Consider the following 21,227-nt stretch of genomic DNA (forward strand, 5'->3'; position numbering starts at 1 on the left):
GCGTTGTTATATATCGTGATTAACTCCTCTCACACGCATAGAATAACGTGTAGAGGGTTCTTGACGCATGGGATTTCACCTTTTGCACCCCAGTGGGTACTATTCTCTGGAATGATCTCCTATATGTATATGTACGTAGGGCTCATGCAACAGAACAGCTAGTTAATATGTTGACGGATTTGGACACGTCCCCCGACTAATCAATATATATCTACTATCTCTATTTCTATCTCTATCTCTGTGATCTCTATCTGTTTCGGTTTCTTCAATATATATAATTTACAGATCGTTTTGCGGAGTTGCCTGTGAACGTGTAAGCAGAAGAAGAGTAATGCAGCATCATTTGATCGCTATATATATATATATATATATGTACTCTTTAGTAGCAGCAGCAGCAGCAGCTTGCTGTATATAAATAAATTGAGGCGGTGGAGAGGCAAAGTCGAGGTTTGGCTTGTGAATTGTGATGGAGAGTTCGTTGAAGGAGGTGTGAGAGGCGGTGGGTCGGTGCTCGACATGGACTCCAGGTCCACCGTGGGAGGCGGCGTTGAGGACGTCTACGGCGAGGATTGCGCTACCGAAGACCAGATCGTCACCCCCTGGACTATCTCCGTCGCGAGGTTTTGGCTCCTACTTAATTTACGGATCGATTATGCATATAATCGTCAGCTTCGCGTGTGTCTCGTTATGATTCTGGAGGGGAAAATGGTTCGATGTGTTGTTGGATGATGCGGGGGTAGTGGTTTGAAATTTGAATTTTAGCGCGGATTAAATTGAAATTAGTCGAACGATGGCATTCGAAGAGTTTCAGTTTTCTGTGCCCTATTAGTTGCTATTATCTGGTTTTTTATCATTGAAATGGTTTCTAATTAATGGTAATTTATCTTCATTTCCCTGCTCTGATCTAGCGGATTCTCTTTGCTGAGGGATCCACGCTATAACAAGGGGCTTGCCTTCTCTGAGAAAGAGAGGGATTCGCATTACTTGCGTGGTTTGCTGCCACCGGGGGTTATGACTCAACAGCTTCAAGTAGGTGTCATTATCACTGTGTTAGCTTCCTTGTTTCTTGCTTACGTCATTATTACCATTATTCTTATTGAACTTGTTCAATTTTTACTTATCTGCAGGAGAAGAAGCTGATGAACAACATCCGCCAATACCAAGTTCCATTGCAGAAGTATGTGGCCTTGGTGGACCTTCAGGTGCCTGCCTTAATTTTTAACCCAACTGCAACCCAGATTATTACTTTGAAGATGATTGGTGGAGATATGTAATTCATATTGAAATCACAACAGTATATCTAACATCTGGATGGATGGAAAGTATGGTTTACAATGGCATTTGGCATAAGCATGTCCTTGTTTGAGTTATTTGAGCAAAGAAAAGGTTTGAGTGAGAGATTTTGGCTTCTCAAAGTCGTATCGCTTTAGAGAATATACGACATATCTACTACTAGCTACTGCGGGAGAATTATATCTCCAAGGAAACATATTGTTTCATCCAATTTAGCTTGTGAAGAGTTCATGATGGATGCGGGAAGTGTAAAAAATGATTTCTTTTTTTTTAATCTAGTCTTTTCTTTGAATTCATGTTTTGTTGTACAGGAGAGAAATGAGAGGCTGTTCTACAAGCTTCTCATCGACAATGTTGAGGAACTTCTCTCGGTTGTCTACACTCCAACTGTTGGTGAGGCCTGTCAGAAGTATGGGAGCATTTTTAGGCGCTCTCAGGGTCTTTACATTAGCTTGAAGGAGAAGTATGACTTTTACATCTGTATATATAAGGCCGAGAAGTTAAACTTCGACTTAAAATTTGTGTCTTGCTTTCCCAGAGGGAAGATTCTTGATGTACTGAAAAACTGGCCTGAGAGGAGCATTCAAGTTATCGTAGTGACTGATGGGGAACGGATTTTGGGACTTGGAGATCTTGGTTGCCAGGTGACTGCTCACTTTCCTCTTCCAATTATAAAACCAGCAAATATTTCATCTAGAGTGCAAAATTTCTCAGTGCTTTCATGTTTGCGTTCACCAATTGAATTGGGGGCAAATTTATATCTTTTAGAATGTGAATTGGGATTTGAGTCATTTGACTTCTATATATTGATTATTGTAGCCACTGCTTTTCTATTGTCTATCTCTAATAACATGTTAAATCATTGCCAGGGGATGGGGATACCTGTTGGAAAACTGGCTCTATATGTTGGAATTTTAGAGACATTGGTAGCTATCAAGTTAACGAACAAAAGCTGAAAAAAAACATGAATGTGAAAGGTTGTAATCTCGTTTTATTTATTCATATCATCATGCCTTTAAATAGGCAATACATGTCAATTGAATAACAAGAAAATAAAATTTATTGTTGGATTTAAATTTAAAAAATAAAATTATCTTAACCCACTAAATCAGTAAACAGATTTTTGACCCAATCAACCCACTAAATCAGCAATTTTGAATCAATATTCAACATTCCTCCTTGATTCAAAGTTGCAAAACTTCAACTTTGTATGGAGCACTTCTCTCCAAATTTCTTCCCAATTGTAAAGCACTTCTCTTCACTTCCTGATGCACTTCTCATCACAATCAATACTTTGATGCACTTCTCATCACAATCAATACTTCCTTCAAATGTTAAAAAAAAAAAAAAAAAAAAACAATTCAATTTCTTGGAGCACTTCTCTCCAAAAAATTCTTCTTGGTGCACTTCTTACCAACTAAAAGAGCGTTTCCTCTTCAATTGCCCCTTCAATCGCCTTCACTGTACTTGCTTGTTCTTTCAAGTTAAATCTGCAATCTTTTTTCAAATGCCCAAATCTTTTACACTGGAAGCATTGAGGCTTCCCCTTGTGCCAACAATCTTTCTCTTCATGACCAAGTTTTTTGCAATGGTCACATTCTGGAATTTTTCCTTTCTTCTTTGACGATGAACTCTTGGCAAGATAAGCTCCTTCCACCGTCTTTTCACTTTCTTCATTTCTCATAATCCTTCTTTGCTCCTGAGCTTGCAAGGCTCCGATTAATTCTGCCAATGTAATTTGGCTAATATCCCTTGAATCTTCAAGGGAGGAGATTTTTGCCTCAAACCTCTCAGGTAGACTTATCAAGACTTTCTCTACGATCCTGCTGTCAGGTAGCTCTTCTCCCATAAGTCTGATTTTATTTACCACCGTCATTAGTTTTTCAGAGAACTCTTGGATTGTATCATTTTCATTCATTCTAAGGATCTCAAAATTTCTTTTGAGATTTAACACTTGTATTCTCTTCGTTCTAGCATTCCCTTGATATAGCTCTTTCAATATATCCCATGCTTCCTTAGCCGTTTCACACGCCATGATTCTTGAGAAAATTGATTCGGAGACAACAGCGTGTATTTGAGATAAAGCCCTCGGTGCTTTAGCTTCTGCTTCTTCATGAGCTCTGATTTGATTGAGCGTAGGATTGTTGCCAAGCGAAGGTATCTCCCTTTCACTTTCGACCCACTGCCATAAACTAAGACCTCTCAAATGAGCTTTCATTTTGACAGCCCATACTTGATAATTTTCTCCATCAAAAACTGGTGGTGAAAGAGATGACGTGTTGGTGGAAGCCATAGAAATAAAAAGGCGTTGATGGGTTCTCTCTCACAGACCCCTTAAGATCATTGAATGCTCTGATAGCACTGTTGGAATTTTAGAGACATTGGTAGCTATCAAGTTAACGAACAAAAGCTGAAAAAAAACATGAATGTGAAAGGTTGTAATCTCGTTTTATTTATTCATATCATCATGCCTTTAAATAGGCAATACATGTCAATTGAATAACAAGAAAATAAAATTTATTGTTGGATTTAAATTTAAAAAACGAAATTATCTTAACCCACTAAATCAGTAAACATAATTTTGATCCAATCAATCCACTAAATCAGTAAACAGATTTTTGACCCAATCAACCCACTAAATCAGCAATTTTGAATCAATATTCAACACTATATACAGCACTTGGAGGTGTTAGACCTTCTGCAGTAAGCACCAATAGCAAGTCGTATGGAATGTGTTCGGTCTAGATGCTCAAATTGAATATATTCTTTGATAACCTCTTCTTAAAAACCCGGAGCTCTTTAGTAATCATTTGCGTATTCTGTTGTATATGTGTAGGCAGGTTTGAGAATCATCTTGTTCCATAAATTAAGTAAAACGGCTAAATTTTCGTCTTAACCATATAATATTGTTCGGTTTTTTGCTCTATCCTCCCCTTTTAACATAATATTGATAGATTTTTTTTTACTAAACTGTGCAGTGTTTGCCGATAACCATTGATGTGGGCACAAACAACGAGCAGTTGTTGAAAGATGAGTTCTATATTGGGCTCAGACAAAGGAGGACAACTGGGAAGCTCCAATGGTTTCAGCATTTTGTAGTGCTTGCTTATAGGTACAAAATGGTTTTTCTTTCAAGCTGAGGCAGTACCGGCAAATTATTTTCCAGGAATACGCCGACCTTCTTCATGAGTTCATGACTGCCATCAAGCAGAACTATGGTGAAAATGTACTCGTACAGGTAGACACGAGCTTAAATTGCATTCTTAATTTGAGAAACCTTGACAGGCTAATCCTGGTTTTTGGGTCGAGACAATTCTCGGCCACTACTCAAAACAGAAACTAGAGATAGAGACAAAACATACATAGTGCCTTCGATGAATTCAAAACATGCATATGAACATAATAGCAAAAACAAGCATAAACGAACACGAGCAAGTTTTATCCTAATTCACTCGTTAATGAGAGCTACGTCCACGTTGAGCTCCAACAAAGAGAACTTACTGCACTATTGGAAAGAAACAATTACAGTCTTAATATACAAACCTCACTCTTGTATACTCACTATACAAAATAAACAACTCTCTAATTAAAGGAGTCCCATAACCACAAATCTATAGATTAGAGGCAAAATCCTAGAGAAAAAACATTTCGTATCAAACCTATACAGAGAGAATGAAAGCAAACCATAAAAGAGGCAATATAAATCAAAGGCTGTGCATTCCTAATCTCAGGGCCACTGTAAAAGATAAATAAAGGAAAACAACGATGTGGATGAAGTCGTATAAAAGTAGCATCAACGATCGGGGAAAAAGTAGACTAAATGACAAGAGAAGGCATGCCTTGATAAAATAGCAGGGGAGGGTTGCCATTTTGGCCATCCAGCTCATGGGCCCAAAACGGCAACGTTTTGGGCAACCAATGAGGGTTGCCAAATAACCTTCCTGTCCCCCTACAGAAACGAAGACGTTGAAGCTTCAACTAATTCCAACACTGGTCAAGAAGTTCTTGTTTTGGTTTGATTAGTTTTCCATCACTTTGCAGTTTGAGGATTTTGCAAGCCACAATGCATTTGAGCTGCTAGCAAAATACGGTACTACTCATCTTATCTTCAATGATGATATCCAGGTATGTGGCTACACTCAACTGGCTTTGGTTACTTTCATGCTATAATACAATCCCATATTTGGAGTCTACTAGAGAGATCTTGAATATATAATTTAATTATATGAATTCAATAATCATCTTCAACTAGCACTTTTAGGCGACAACACATGAGGTTACATTTTAGGAATCCTGTGTTATTGCCTAACTTTTCTTTCTTTTCCCAATTTTGCAGGGGACGGCAGCTGTGGTACTTGCGGGCCTTGTCGTAGCACTGAAGTTACTTGGTGGTACCTTGGCTGAGCAAACATTTTTATCCCTTGGTGCTGGAGAAGTAAGACTATAGTTGCTGCTTTCCTTTTACTTCATCTATATTTGCACTTTCTCTGGAAGATCAAAAACTATTTTCCAGCACTGGGGAAATGAAAGTCAATACACAGGGAAACCAATTCATCAAAGAACATATATATGGCATAGAGACGGGGGGAGCAATCTGGTGTGAGAGAGGTTCTCCATATTAAAATTCATGTAGCAGACCCATTACAGTTTCATGTACATATGTTCGACATGTCATCAAGAAGATTTTGAGGAATGGATAATTAAGTCTGTTCCATCTGATCTTTGTCTTCTAAATTGCAGGCTGGAACTGGAATAGCAGAACTCATTGCTCTTGAGATGTCAAAACAGGTTAATCTTTTACTACCTTAAAACCATGCACACATTGCCTATAGTTTAGCATTTGTAGCATGACACATGAGTAGAGCAGCCCTCCATGTGGTGAATTATCTTCTTCTTCTTCTTCTTCTTTTTTTTTCTATTTTGTACAATGTAGACCGGAGCTCCTCTAGAAGAAATGCGCAAGAAGATCTGGCTTGTTGACTCGAAGGTAGTGAAGAGTTTACTAAAAGGCCTCCTTCTAACCGATGATATGCAGTCTTTTGCAGCTACCTATATTCATATACTTCTTTTCGTTTCTACGATTTCCTTTGCAGGGATTAATTGTTGGGTCTCGAAAGGATTCCCTTCAGAACTTCAAGAAACCATGGGCTCACGAACATGAACCCGTCCACCATCTTTTAGATGCTATCAAGGTTTGTTCTCAAACATGATTCCTGATTTAGGAACTAAACAAATTCCAAAAAATGTATTCGCTGAATTGATTTCGCTTCTTTTATTTAGATGATTGTTACTATGTTTCCCTGTTACATTATATGCCACTAATGCCAGGCTATCAAGCCAACTGTTCTAATCGGCTCAGCTGGGGTTGGAAGGACATTTACTAAAGAGGTGATTGAGGCCATGGCCTCTTTCAATGAGGTACTCTCTCTCTTCCCCCCCCCCCCCCCCCCCCCCCCTCTCCCCCCGATCCATGTCTACTGAGACGGACTATAAATGGATGGCATGCAGAAACCTCTTATTATGGCCCTCTCCAATCCAACCTCTCAATCTGAGTGCACAGCTGAAGAAGCTTACACCTGGAGTCAGGTAAAAATTAATTTGTAGATTCGCCTAACATCTTCCATGATGGTGGCTTTCATGCAAACGGATGTTCACGTCCCATTGGATTTGGACTAACAGTCTCTCATTAAAACACTTTCATTCTTCTTCTTCTCATAAGGGTCGCGCAATTTTTGCCAGTGGAAGTCCATTCGGCCCAGTGGAATACAACGGCAGACAGTATCTGCCTGGCCAGGTTCATAAACTTGATATTCATTAATACAAATGGGATTGACATTCAAAACTGGGTTTTTTTTTTTTTTCCGTCTTTTTTGGGGGGATCAATTCAGGTAAATAATGCATACATTTTCCCTGGATTTGGTTTGGGTTTGGTCATCTCTGGTGCAATTCGTGTGCATGATGAAATGCTTCTGGCAGCATGTGAGTGCACTTATGATATTGATTCAAAACATCAAAAAGAAATAAATGAAATTCATCATCTACTTTCCTCTATATAACAGCGGAGGCCTTAGCCGGACAAGTTACAGAGGAGAACTTCAACAAGGGTTTGATCTATCCTCCATTCTCTAACATCAGAAAGATCTCTGCCCACATTGCTGCTAATGTGGCTGCCAAAGCATATGAACTTGGTATGGATGAAAATGGACTATCCTTGTTTTGGGTCAAATTTATATTTTTTTTCCCTTTATTTTTACATTCTTTTTCATGTGATCATTTTTAACTTTTGGCTATTTTAATTACATTTTCGAGTTAACTTTTTTTTGTGGCAATTCAATTTTTTTTTTATTTCGATTACATTTTTCTACTTATATTTTTGAATCAATTTAATCTTTGTATTTTGATATGTAAAAAAAATAATAAAATGAAATAGGTCAATTTAATTATTTTTTTATTTCATGTTAAAATATATAAATTAAATTAACTTAAAAATATAAATATAAAAATATAATTAAAATAACGAAAAATTCGAATTCTTATAAAAAATAATTTTAGTTTATATTTTTTACTTTATTTAATGCGCATTTGATTGATGACAAAATTTACGCAAGTAATTCTATCTAGGAGTAAGCTTTGTCATGTTGTGATCTCGCAGGCGTGGCGACGCGTCTCCCTCGGCCTGAGAATCTCCAGAAGTATGCAGAAAGCTGCATGTACAGTCCCAATTACAGAAGCTATAGGTGAACTTAATATTGTTTTATTTAGTTGTACGCTTTGTGTGTTTTCCAAACTTCCAATTATGTTGTCTTCCTCTTTGCCATTTTGCTCATCCTTCCACATAGATCTTGATGTTTCAAATCAAAACTCTGGGATTTGTTGGAGGCTGTACTTAAAATGAGCATCATGATAAGTCCATGACCCCACTATAATTCACCTATTTTAATTATTTTTAATATCTAATTTCATCATGTTGATAACACAATATCAGTAAATATTAATATGCAAACAAACACTATAAACTAAAATATATACATATATATAGTCATATAGATACGAAAAAATATTTGTGTATGAAAATAGCACGTGTAATTATTATTCAAAGCACTTCCTAAGTATATCATTAAACCTTGCACATAGGGACCACTAATGCAAATGCTTATTAAATCACAGAGAAATTAAAACTCTATTAATGGTCCTTCGCCATGAACCTCCATCTCTCCTTCAAACCACGAACCATCTTCATGATACCCTTACCGGAATACAAGACCTTGACGACAACTTCTTCAGAAAAACCATATTGAAGAAAGCTAGTAGTATCTGTGTGTGTGTATGTATATTGTATATATAATACAACAAAAGAGAGCAAATGAAAAGCTCGCCGGCCACCCTACTGAAGGCAAAACGAGAGCGAGCCAGCTAGTACTAGCAGAGCAGTAAAGCTGTGTGGTGGGGGACATCTCAATAGACAACCCCATCGCTGCCCGCTCTTTCTATCTATATATATGGTATTTTTTATATATTTATAAATTTTGTGTAAATAACTAATATATATATTTTCGGTAAATAACAAAATATATTTTTAATTTAATTTATATTTATATTTAAAATATATATATTGTAAATATATTTTTTGGTAAAATATTGAGAGGAGAAAAAATTGTGAAGTCGCAGTTAACTCATCCCCCCTTATCAGCGTCGCTTTCACCGTTTTAACAGCTACAGTCAACGGATGATAACAGCATTCTACAGTTGAAACACAGAAAAACAAGTTCAGTGTGTAAATTAAAACAATTAAAAACGGCATTTGTTTTCACTCGACTAGTTTTGGTAATTAGAATTAGAAACCATTGTCAAATGCCAAGCTAAATCAATGTATTAGAAAACATAATTAGTAGCTGTGTGAACAAGAATCCAAATGATTGCTTTGGGATTACTATGGGCAAAAGTAAAGGGGGGCTGCAATTTTGCAAGCAAAGGGGGGAAAGGAGGCAGAAAAAAGAAGGCAAAAAGTGCAAAGAGGTGCACTCTGTACATTTCTCTGGTATTCAACCAAGAGAAGGTGGTTCTATAGGCACCAGACAGGAAGAGGTTTAAGTATTATTCTGTTTTAGAACTAAAAAATACCTTGAATTTGGGGTGTCATTTCTGGTATGAGCTGAGATCGGCATGGGTCTCCTTGTATCGCTGGAGCATGTAAGTTTCGCATTTGATTGGGGGGAACCTGGTGGAAAAGAACCGGTGAACAAAACTTGCAGGAAAACAAAGATTATAGCGCAAAAAAAATTCATATAACTAAGAAACTAGTGGTCCTCGTGTCTTTGCATCGATGGATAAATTAAAATCATACGTGCTGAGATTAGTCGATTTTTCAACAGTTAATTCATGTTCATACTTAGATCTGATTGGAGTAGGGAACAGTTTATTTGTCCAGATACATACTTGGGGGGGTTCTCTTCGGACTGGCAGGTGGGCAGGCATTCAACAACACAGTCATGGTTCGGCTCCACAAAGAATGGGATCTGCCTCAACTCAAAAGTGAAAACGTGAAATGTTAACCTTTCTCAAATAAAGAAATTTTAGAAGCAAAACATAGATGATCAGTAAAACTGAAAATATAATGAGGAAGGGCCAGAATGCAAAGAGCTCGTATTAAAAATGATGTATGGAGTGTAAATATTGAACCCTAGTAGTGAACCTTGGAGTTCGGCCATGTATTTGCCGTATGAAAAACTATTTTTGAAAACTGTTTCAAGAATGCAAATGCAACACAGTGCACTAAGGAAAGATGCAAGAGGCATTTCGAGATGCAACTGCAAAAGTTAAACAGCATGTGTCACAGTATTCATTGTGTTGTCCGGAAGGTAAGATCTCATTCTCAGCTTAGATGACATATATGACATATATATAGGCAGTATAAACATTGGGAACGTACAGGTAAAGCTTTCAAGCAGTTAAATGATCATGAAGAACTCCAAATATCACTATTTTGTTTTGTACCATTTATCTACCCTGGCACAAATCCCAGAAAGGGAGGGGGATTCTGGCGGATAATGGGTCTGGTAAAACTTATAGACATACTTAACTTGAACTTCAATAAATTTGCAGTTAGGTGTCCCTGTGGCTTAGGATGGAGGCAATCATGAGGTGGATCCAAGCAAGGGGACTAAGGCTGGTTGATTGGAGAATGCCCGAGTTCTTATCTCAAGAGACATCCATCATTATTTGAGAACACCGGCCTTGATAAGTTGAAATACATGTTTCTGGAATGGAACAAACTGTAAACAAATGTTTCAAGGCATCTAGAGACCTGTATACAAGGAAGAAAACAATGTCTGGACTCCAGAAAGAACAAAGACAAAAAGAAGAAAGATGAGCCTCAGCCTCCCTCCACAATCAACTGAGGTTTCTGATGATTCTACTGTTCTTAAGATCAGGTGTCTGATGGTTCCAACGTGAAAACCTTGAGTAAATCAATTATGCAATAAAAAGAATAATCAGACTCCTCAACATAAGTAATAATCTCAAAGGGGACAAATTTTTTTAGCAGAAAAGAATGCTTCAGTAAATAAATCTTTATGAAATGTTTCAAATCACGAAATAGCCAACAAAAGATGCAATTAAAGAATAATAGTCCTAATGGTAAACAATAGCAACGGGAAGCCACAAACAGAAGCATTTAGTATGAAGAAATGCGTGCACTAATTTCAACCTCAATTTTTTTAGTGCTGTAATACTTTAACATGCATTCAGTAATGAGTGTGTTCACAAGTATATGAGCATCCATATTTTTTTATTCAGCTCATTTTGCATACCAAATTTCTAAGTGGTGAGAACAACAAAGTTCTATTTTTTTTATCAAACAATGGGGGCAAAATGAAGCTGAACCTACAACCAACTAATCCAGGCAAGGGCCAAATTCTATACTCCAAATTCCAAATCTCATAGGACTACACTTACTGCTCCCTACCCACTTCTGCCCCCAATTAATGCTGTAATGGAAAAAATGATCAATAGAGATTAACAAATTGCAAGTGCATATTAGCCCAGTCGACCATTATCCCCCAACAAAATAGAAGTGAAAAATGAAAGGAAAGAGAGAAACAACAAAACTACTAGAGGTTGACTATCATTGAAATGAACAAACTTGAGCTAGTTCACATCATGAGATTCCCGGGGGAAAAATGAAACAAAAATAGAGGAATAAGAAAAGACATGTTGCATATTAGGCATTAATGTTTCACTACAATACATTTATCATGATCAAAATCCCTTAGAAAACATGCAACTAAAGGATAGTCAGAAACTTCTGAGAGGGCCTTACAGAGTATCTCTCCTGATCGTTGCTCAACACCCGATGCAGAGTGGACCTGGATAGAATTAAGCAAGTGCACACAAAGGTTATTGAAGCATCATGAAACCATAATCCAAGCTCTCAATGCAGTTAAGTCACAATACAAGAAAAACCAACAAGAATGGCAGTAGGAATGAGAACTGATGGAAAATTTATGCTCTACGTGTAGTCTAGAGTCAGCATGGCCCATATTTTACTCAGTGTATTACCATGAGCAACTCAACAAAAGGTGAAGATCTATGGCATGGTTATCAGGAAGCTCCTACACTTTTCTTCTATTTTAATTGAGACAATGTAAAGAAATTCCAAGATAGAATTAAGCAAGTATGCCTAAAGGTTATTGAAGCATCATCAAACCATAATCCAAGCTCTCAATGCATTTAAGTCACAATACAAGCAAAACCAACAAGAATGGAGGTAGACATGAGAATTAATTGATGGAAGATTTATGCTCTACATGAAGTCTAGAGTAGGCATGCCCACATTTTACTCGGTGTATTATCATGAACAACTCAACAAAAGGTACAAAAATATGTGGAATGGTTGTCATGAAGCTCCTAAATCATCACTTTTTGTCTAATTTAAGTGGGACAAAATGTACAGAAATTCTGAGATATGCACATTACCTGAATATGCAGTTGCTCCAGCGTTCTAGCATGTCACCAAGATTCACTATGAAAGCTCTGAAAGACACATACCAAGATAGTAAAACAGTGCTATTTACAAGGTATTCATTCAACACTGAATTATAGCAGGTAAATGCAACATATGGTCTGAGCGCAAGCCTTGGTAGGAACAGTAAAGTTGCTCTTTTGTTATAAGAAGGTCACAGTTCCAAGTTTTGGAAATAACCTCTTTTACTTTTTTCTTTAAAAGAAAAAAGAAAAACAAGGGTAAGGCCATGTACAAAACTGACCCTGCCCCAACCCATTGGAAACCTTTAAATGCAATATATGGTTCCTTCATATAACTTCACCACATACTCATAGATCATCAAGAAAAATTATACTAGCTCACATAAAGGTGCACAAATTTGAGCCTCTCAGTAGGTAACTTAAGGTACACAAATTTGAGCCTCTTTATTGGCAGAATGCATATAACCCACAGGGTGTCCAAAATCGGATACCAATATAGCTGTAGCACAAACATGTAAAGTTAAAATCATCGAAGCAGCATGCATTTCCCACTTGAGTCACTCAATTGCCAACTATTAAAGCATGATTGGTTGTACCTAACAAGAGGCTCCAATTCATATATAACAAGAAAATGCATTACAAGGGGCGGTTAGGTCACAATGAACCAGAAAGAGGCCTATGTAGATGCTAGGAGCTGAAAGGACTAGAATCAAACATGATCATGTAATCAAAAAATAAAGCTCTAAAGGATTTATTCACCCACCCTTTTAATGGCGCTACAAATTCCCATATCTGAGGCATAGCATCCTTATTCTTGCATATCTGCAATAAATCGAAAGTGTTAGATATTCTTTTTCATAACATATAGTATAACTATAGTTTAACAGCCAGCCAGCTATAGCAGTACTTGGAGACCACAGATGTCATCTGTTGCCAAGAGTGTCATTAAACCAAAATCAGAATGTGCGCCTGCTCCATATATTCCCTTTGCAGGATCAGAAACTGTACCTGAAGAATGATAAAGTGTTCATCATATTACATTAGAACTCATGATACAAATGAGATCAATGCAGCTCTTTGACCTTTTATTTCATTTTCACCTTCATAATGTAGCAAACGCAACGTTGCAATAGGCTTCCCAAGCATTTCTTCTCCATCAAAGTAGCCAGCTTCCAGGCTAAGTGAAAGAGCTATTAACCTCGCAACTGCTTTTGCCACCTCACTGCAAGCATATAGAAATGTGTGAGGAAAATAATCAGTAAATATTGATTAAACACCAAACATGTTACTCTGTAAACTGGAAACTGTCAGAAACATTAAACTAAAACATCTGAAAAATACGAAATTATGGTCTAAGAAGTCACAAAGCTTAAATGGAGTTATTTAAAAAAGAAAACTTAAGACACAGATTTGTTGGATGCATATTCCAATTAAACAATAGTCTAAAAAACACGGATATATGCACAGGATAGGGGAACAATACTTTTCCAAAAAAGAGGGGACCAATTAATATAAATCTACAATTGCTTTCATTATATTGCTGATTTTCAGCTTATGTTCAAAATTTTACAATATGGCTCTAATTTGTTTTATAAATGGGCAAGAAGATCACACAGTAGACACAGGTATCTCCCAATTCTTGGTAAGAAGTCCAGTAGCGAAAAATTTAAAAAAAAAATGATGGGAACCTCGAAATGCATTTTGAAGTATCCAATAATTCTCAGTGTTCAACACAACATGGCACGTCCATATAAGTGCCTGTGCTTCCAAGACATGGAATGTATGAATATACCTTGATGGCCTAAATAATTACTCAACCTTTAATTCTATGAAATATTCATATAGCTTATTTTGCAATACTTGTAATTGTTCATAGAGTTGAAGCAACTCATCTGCTCATACTAAATAACAATGCCATTCATATAACAAATTGGATGAAACATACAAGCTTGACATAACTTACAGTGCCTCCTGGTGATATTTCTCCATAGTTTCTCTCCATCCAGGCAAGATATCTTTCCAACAGCCAGAAGTTCAAAAAGGTTAATTAAGTTTCCAAATCTATAACACGTCAACTGCTAAAATGTTAAAATTGCATCAAAAAAATTAAGATAAAATCTACATATATGCATGCACAAGATCAGAGAGGCTATGTTTCTTCTCAATATAAAGCTCATGTTTATTAAGATTTTAATGACTTGGTCTGATACCAGAGCTAGGCCAGACATTTGGTCCAAAGAATGGCTTTTGTGCATCAGGATTGTCGTCGGGTACTTCTACACCAATGTAATATCCCTCCTTAAAGTCCCCTGCATCCTTGAAATAGTAATAATCAATAGTTGTATCATTAAGAAACTGTTTTAAGTTTAGACAATAAATTTAGAGAAATGGATTAGCAGGAAAAGAAAATGACAAAAGCAAACTAAAAAAAAAAAAAGCAATGTGGATAGCATCTCAAAGTAGGAAGGAGATAGTGTAAAAATCAAGCTGTTTTATATGAATGAATATACACACACAAAGTAAATATTATACATGCACACGATGAACCATCCTCAATGCACTGATTTGCAAGCTTCTCAATTTTGCAGACTGTCAACTTGTATTAAAACAAGTATTATAATTTGAATGGAGTAGAGCTGCCTATTGCTCAATAAAATCAGAAAAAGAATAGCACAAACCATGTTTTTGATTGACAGGATCCAAATGTTCATCTAGAACAGGAGTGTAACCACGATGTTTCTTGTTCCTAAGAAGCTTCATTTTCTCACTTAGAGGTAAATCAAAAAACCTTTTGCTTTGCTGAAAAACCTCATCCATAAATTCCTGGCTGATGCCATGATTGATCACATAAAAGAACCCAGAGTCCAAGCAAGCCTGAGCAACCAAGAGGAAATAAAGAATAAGCCAGAGACAAGAATCAAATGAACACAATCATATGGTTCAGTGACCGACTAACGTAAATTATTTATATTTATTGCCCATCCCACTATAGTGAATTATTTATATTTGTATTTTAATTGTGTAACTTTAAAAAAATTAAAAAATCAAGACTCAATGTATCGGTTTTTTGGAGAAAGTCCAAGTTTTAAAGGATTAATGAGTTGGTTACTTGTCACTAAAGCTCTTTTTCTAGGACTAATGAGTTGAGTAATTGTTAGAAAAATGGGTGTTAGACAGTGAACTCACAAGTACAATATTCTCCAGGGTCAAGCTTGACAGAAAATTAGACCTGATAACTGGTCAGGCCGCACTTAGGCAGGCATATTTTTTCTTCATCACGTGAGATAACTCACTCTCAACTGGTATGTCTCATCCCATTTCCACCCCCTAATCAAGGCTATGCTTGGAATGGTGAATTTTGGATAGAAAACAAAGGAGTCGGAGCTAGAATTCATTATTTTTAGGCTTGACCATCCATTATCATTTCCACGTAATAATTCTCTTTACATTCTCCTTGAGAAATTCCAGTTCCAAACAGAGCACAAAGAAGTTCACAACTTGCTCTAATCGTCGTCTAAGCGGATAGTGACATAAACCCTCACAGAGCACACGCCTCTGCCAGCCATCAGATTAAAACGTCTCCCAATCATCCGTTCAATTACAAAAGCGAGGACAAGTAACCAACGGTTAATGGAGTTCACACATATTATAGATATATCTACCATTGGAAACCAAGCAAAAAGCAAAAAACAAGTCGTCTGAATCGAAATTGAAGCGCGAAACATCAATAATTGATCCATAAACCATCATATTTCCATACCTGCTTGACCAAGGAAACAGAGTTGTGGATGTCAGGGCTAGCGAGATCGATACAATTGAGAACAGAGACGAATTGACGAGGAGACGCTTCCATGGCTCCGTTCTTCGAATTCTCCATTGCTGAACGATACAAATACAAATAGAAAACGGAGCGAGGCCTGTGCTTTTTGCTTTTCCGGGAAAGTGCACGAGAAAATTCCGGGAAAAGATAGTGAAATGCCCTTAATGCCTTTTGCCGCTTAGCGCGACCGTATGCATCCCCCAACGTGGGGCCCAGGGAATTAATTACTAACTCTGAAGTTTTAAATTTAAAAGTGTGTTTGCGTGCAGATGTAACGTTGGGAATTAATTGCTACCCCATTTGCGAGGTGGTACGAGTGTTATCATTTGTTAAAATAAAAAAGATAAAATCAGATAAGATTATAATATTTTTTATTTTTTAAAATGATAAAGATAATAATAAAAAGTATTCAAATATTTTTATTAAACAATTTATTAAATTTTTTTATAATGCACTGAAAAGCATATACGTTATTTTTTCTTTTTTATAAGATTTAAGATATGTTTATCTTGACTAGAGAAGAGATAAATATATCTAAAAAATAACAGATAAAAAGTCATGTGATTTTTTTTCTAAGAATAGTCAAATAAGTTTAACAAATACATTGAAAAATGACAAAAATCTATAATACTTGTCGACGTTCAAATTCAACTGACCGTGATTCGTAGGCCCGCAGTGAGTAGGTAAGCCAAATTACAAGGAGGAAAAACCAAATAAAAAGAACACAAAGGATTTTTTACATGGTTTGGGCAGAACGATGCCTACTCCACGACTGTACCCTGATTATTCTTTTAGAGTGATAGTATCTGATTATTCATGTCGTCTCTCCCCCCCCTCCTTTAATGATACTTCTGACCCCTATTTATCATTATAGGCTTTTACAATTGCATAAGATATAAAAATATAAAAATGATATATTGGGGGACAAACAGTCCTTATCATTTGCATAAAATCGGGAGTGGAATCCTCATTACGAGAGGTATGGTTCACTTCAAATAAAGTGAGTGGGTCCCATGCTTCCAGCTGTCCAGCAATTTTGTTGTCTATGCGAGCTGAATGGTTAGGCCAGTGGACTAAGAGTATTATTGAAAACTCGTTGAATATATCGCTGGGAACTTACTAGAATCTTTGCGGGGAGATCGCTAGGAGCTTGCTTGGTTCCGCAATATGAGCTTAGATTTCAATGGTGTATGAGCTTGCTTTGGCGAGTTTGTTTGGACCTTCTGGGCTTCAGGTGATTGGGTCGGCCTACTAGACTGAGTCTAACCCATAAGGAGCGATGTGAAAAATACATATAATAATACTTTTCATATCTTACATTTTTCGGTCTATATCTTTATTAACAAACACTATCTTAAATGAGATATGAAAAGTATTTCGAGTAAAAGTGTTTTTCATTATATTTGTTAAATTTTTCTGTCCTTGAAAAAAAAGTCATGTGACTTTTTATCTAAGATTTTTCAAATAAATTTATCTCTTCTCCTCTTCTGATAGATTTACTTTGGACCTTACAGATAAGAAAAAATGACCTATATACTCCTCAATGCATTCCAAAAAATTAACAAACAATTTAATAAAAATATTAGAATACTTTTCATCCTTAACTTGATTATTTCATATCTTAGTGCAGAAAATATTATAATCTTATTTTGATATAATTTTATCTTTCTAATTTTAACAAATGCTATCTAAAGTTATAATACCATTTTATTGAGTTTCTTTTAAAGAATTATCTCAAGTCTCTAGGTAATCTCTACCTACTTATTTGTGTCAGTTTTTAGTATAGATACCCTTTTTATTGAAAGTCATTCATGCTTTTCCTAAACGTATGAAAAAAGTTATTTTAGCGTTGTATCGCTCATTGCAAGAATTTTGACTTTTAGTGTCTGCCAAGACTGTCACTAAAAGCATAAAAACTCGCCACTAAGAGTTTTAGTAGCTATCAAATTAGTTGCCACAAGCAATCATTAAAAAGTTTATCACAAATAGTATTAGTAGCGATTATTGGTTGGCTGTCACTGAAAACAACCTTTTAGTGGCAGTCGAATGTGATGGTCACAAAAAAAAAAAAAAAAAAATTTGTGATGGCCACAGTCCTCTGCCACTAATAGGATTTTTTGTGATAGTCTCAGCCGTGACAAGTAATTATTCTTCAGTGACGGCCACTAATAACTGTCATTGTTAATTTTCTTTTGTAAGGGCCACCATTGTCACAAATAATGCATTTTTTGTAACGTATGTGCTACTTGTTACAAATGACAAAATTTTAGTAATAGTTTTGGCTGCCACAAAATGAATGTTTTGTCTCTAAAAGGCCATATTTTTTAGTGACCATGTTATATTAGGCGTCACAAAAAGTGTTTGACAGATACTTTTAGTGAGAATCATGGTTGTCACAGAAGAAGACATATTTTTAGTGACCACTTTTTGTTGGCTATCACAAAAAGTGATTTTAATAAAAAAATTTCCTAACACACTACTTGTTTTTCTATATTTTAAACCTTATTAATTTAATACATTGCATCCAAAATAAACAACATTTTAATCATCAAGAAAGTTCAAAACACTTTTATTTAAAATTTAATGACAATTAAACAAACAAGTCTAGTCAATTAACAATTGACTAGCACTTTACATTTACATTATCGTCAAAAAAAGACATTTAACACTTTAAATTTTCATTTAAGTATATATCTAGTCAAGCAAATAGGTCTATTAACATCTTTCATAAAAGCTTCAAAAATTAATTATATTTCGTTGACTTGGTCCAATTATATCGACAATGCTTCATTTTTCTCTTTCAAAAGTTGCATTTCATTTTTCAAACTATTATTATGTTGTCACATTTGTTCTAATTCTGTAATGAGCTCATGACGAGATGGAATCTTTCCAAAGACAGAAGAAAGAGTTGGTCTGAATCCATACCCACGAACACATCCATGTCTTTCTCTTCATATTACTTCAGAGAAAATTTCATTTTCATCAATAACTTAAAAAGGTTCTTCCTCAGCTCTTTGGGTTACTAAAGATTGAATTTTGTCTTGAAATTTGATAATAAATCAAATAAATATGTTGTAACATAATACTAAAATATATATCACAATAATAATATAAACTGCTTAAAATAAAATTTACCACTATTTCTTGTGACGTGAAGTTAACCATTGACCCGTCTTTTTTCTTATGTATTACCTTGAACATTTCTCATGCAGATGGTTCATGTCCTAATATTTTAACCTGTATTAAATACACAAGGTTAATTAGCACACAAAAAAAATGTTAATGAGAAAGATGTATAAATGACTTAAATTATACCTGTTCAACTATAACTCGAGCAAAACTTATAGTGCTTGTAGTTTTAGTCATTGTTTGTGTAATATCCCTGACTTTAGAAATAATTAATTTATGGGTTTAAGGTGATTTATTGGGTTATTGTGGTTTTGAGAAATTAATGAAAAATATTAAATTTAATATGTTTTTAGAGTGGGGAAAATAATTGAAATTATGTGAAATTTTTGGGCTAAAAAGATTCCGATAATAACATTTTATAAGTAACTCTTGAATGGTTCGAAGAACTAGAGTCGATATAAGAACTGAATTAATAAGTGACTGAATTAATTGCAGAGAGTGCCCTAGAACTTAGATATTTAAGAAAAATGATATGTGATTGACGATCGTATCGAGACTAGATTTATAATAATGAAAACAATCAAAATGGGGACAATTTATGGTACAACTAAGATAAAAAATTGAATGATTGTAAGTAACTTCTGAAAAATCAATAGAATATTAAGGGGGTTCAAGTTTTGAGTAAGGAACATTCTTGAAATAGTTTTAGTATGAAACAAAAGTCTTATGAGAGCGTAATAATGAAATTATACTTATCAAGTAAGTATAAGTTATTAGTTTTTCATTTAAATGTATTAAGATAAATTAATTTAATATTTAAGGGTGTAATTATAATTAAAAAATAATCAAACGAAATGGTAGAAGAAATTTAAGATTTAATGTGTAATTTTTTATTAACATATTTTATTTATAATATAATATAATATATAAATATAATATATATACATGTAAGGGTAATTTCTTGGCAAGAGTGGTGCAAGGTGTAATATACAGATATAATATATAATATACATACACATGCGTAATAGCCAGTTGCTGGAATTTTCCAGCAAGAGGAAGGCACCCAATTGAGGCCAAGTGGCTGCCATGCAGCAGCCACGCGTCACCTCCTGGGGGCTTGAGAAAGCCTTGCGTCACCTCCTTCTCTAATTTTGCAATCCGTTGCGGAAGTTAAGGGTGAAGTGGACATCATGATTTGATGGATCATGAACGAGGAAACAAAGCATGCAACGGAAGCGTTTTAAAATCAAAAAACGTTCCTCGTATTGATAAGAATCTAGGAGACTTACTTTTGCGGCGGATTACCGGACGGAATGGAGCGATGGGAGCTTCTTCGCGTTGTGGAGACGACGGCTATCCTGCTAGCCTTCGGCTCCGTCGCATCAGAACTCAAACGCACCCTTTCGATCTTCCGAAGTATGACTCGAACTCGTGGCCTCTCTTCGGTGAAGAAGAATGAAAAACGACTTAGATGAAAAAACAACTAAAGAGAGATATATATAGGGAGAACCCTAGGGTTAAAACCCTAGTGGGCCAAACCCTAATGGGCCAAGATCTTTTAATTAATTTTCTAATTTGGTTAGCCCAATTAATTAATTAAAAACCCTAATGAACTATTATTTTATTCTAGCCCAATGGACCATTCTGAATAAAATAATTCTCTCTCAATGTAATTCATCCAATAAGCCAAATGTATTAAAAAATACATGAGTTACATCGAGCTACCCCGGGGACCAAAAGACAAATTATTCACGGCTACTAAAATGACCAAAATATCCCTGCTACCTAGTAGCTATATTTTGTCATTCTAAGTGTTCCAACTATCACCATATGGTAACACTGACCCCACGAATAATTTTGCATATGCCATGTCTTTGACCTACTAGTGTAATGACGAAAATACCCCTCTGCGTAACACCCATCATTTAGAAAGGAATAATGTACTAACACCTTTCTAAATGACTTCTACCATCCTTAGATCACTAGTCCAATAATCCGTGAC

At 35.7% G+C, this 21,227-nt stretch overlaps 1 protein-coding gene and 1 pseudogene across 2 annotated transcripts; one reads left to right on the forward strand and one right to left on the reverse strand.

Annotated features, from left to right (window-relative positions):
• The first annotated feature begins 331 nt into the window (after positions 1-331).
• On the forward strand, positions 332-8,346 carry LOC127806593 (NADP-dependent malic enzyme-like; annotated as a pseudogene).
• Positions 8,347-8,353: 7 nt separating this feature from the next.
• Positions 8,354-16,250, reverse strand: LOC127806592 (2-oxoglutarate-Fe(II) type oxidoreductase hxnY). 2 transcript variants are annotated; one of them, XM_052343978.1, is made up of 12 exons: positions 16,037-16,250; positions 14,955-15,150; positions 14,487-14,585; positions 14,240-14,291; positions 13,359-13,498; positions 13,184-13,284; positions 13,040-13,098; positions 12,268-12,324; positions 11,612-11,657; positions 9,730-9,809; positions 9,415-9,511; positions 8,354-9,033 (listed from the first exon to the last, which is right to left on the reverse strand). In XM_052343978.1, exons 1-11 carry the CDS (start codon positions 16,151-16,153, stop codon positions 9,430-9,432), a joined length of 1,029 nt encoding a protein of 342 aa, XP_052199938.1. In that variant the 5' UTR covers positions 16,154-16,250; the 3' UTR covers positions 8,354-9,033; positions 9,415-9,429. The 2 variants fall into 2 exon arrangements, with proteins under 2 accessions (XP_052199938.1, XP_052199939.1); XM_052343979.1 differs by having other exon boundaries at positions 13,377-13,498; positions 16,037-16,246.
• Positions 16,251-21,227: the final 4,977 nt, after the last annotated feature.

The sequence above is a fragment of the Diospyros lotus genome, chromosome 7 (genome assembly GCF_014633365.1).
Source record: "Diospyros lotus cultivar Yz01 chromosome 7, ASM1463336v1, whole genome shotgun sequence".
In the NCBI taxonomy this organism is placed as follows: Eukaryota; Viridiplantae; Streptophyta; class Magnoliopsida; order Ericales; family Ebenaceae; genus Diospyros; species Diospyros lotus.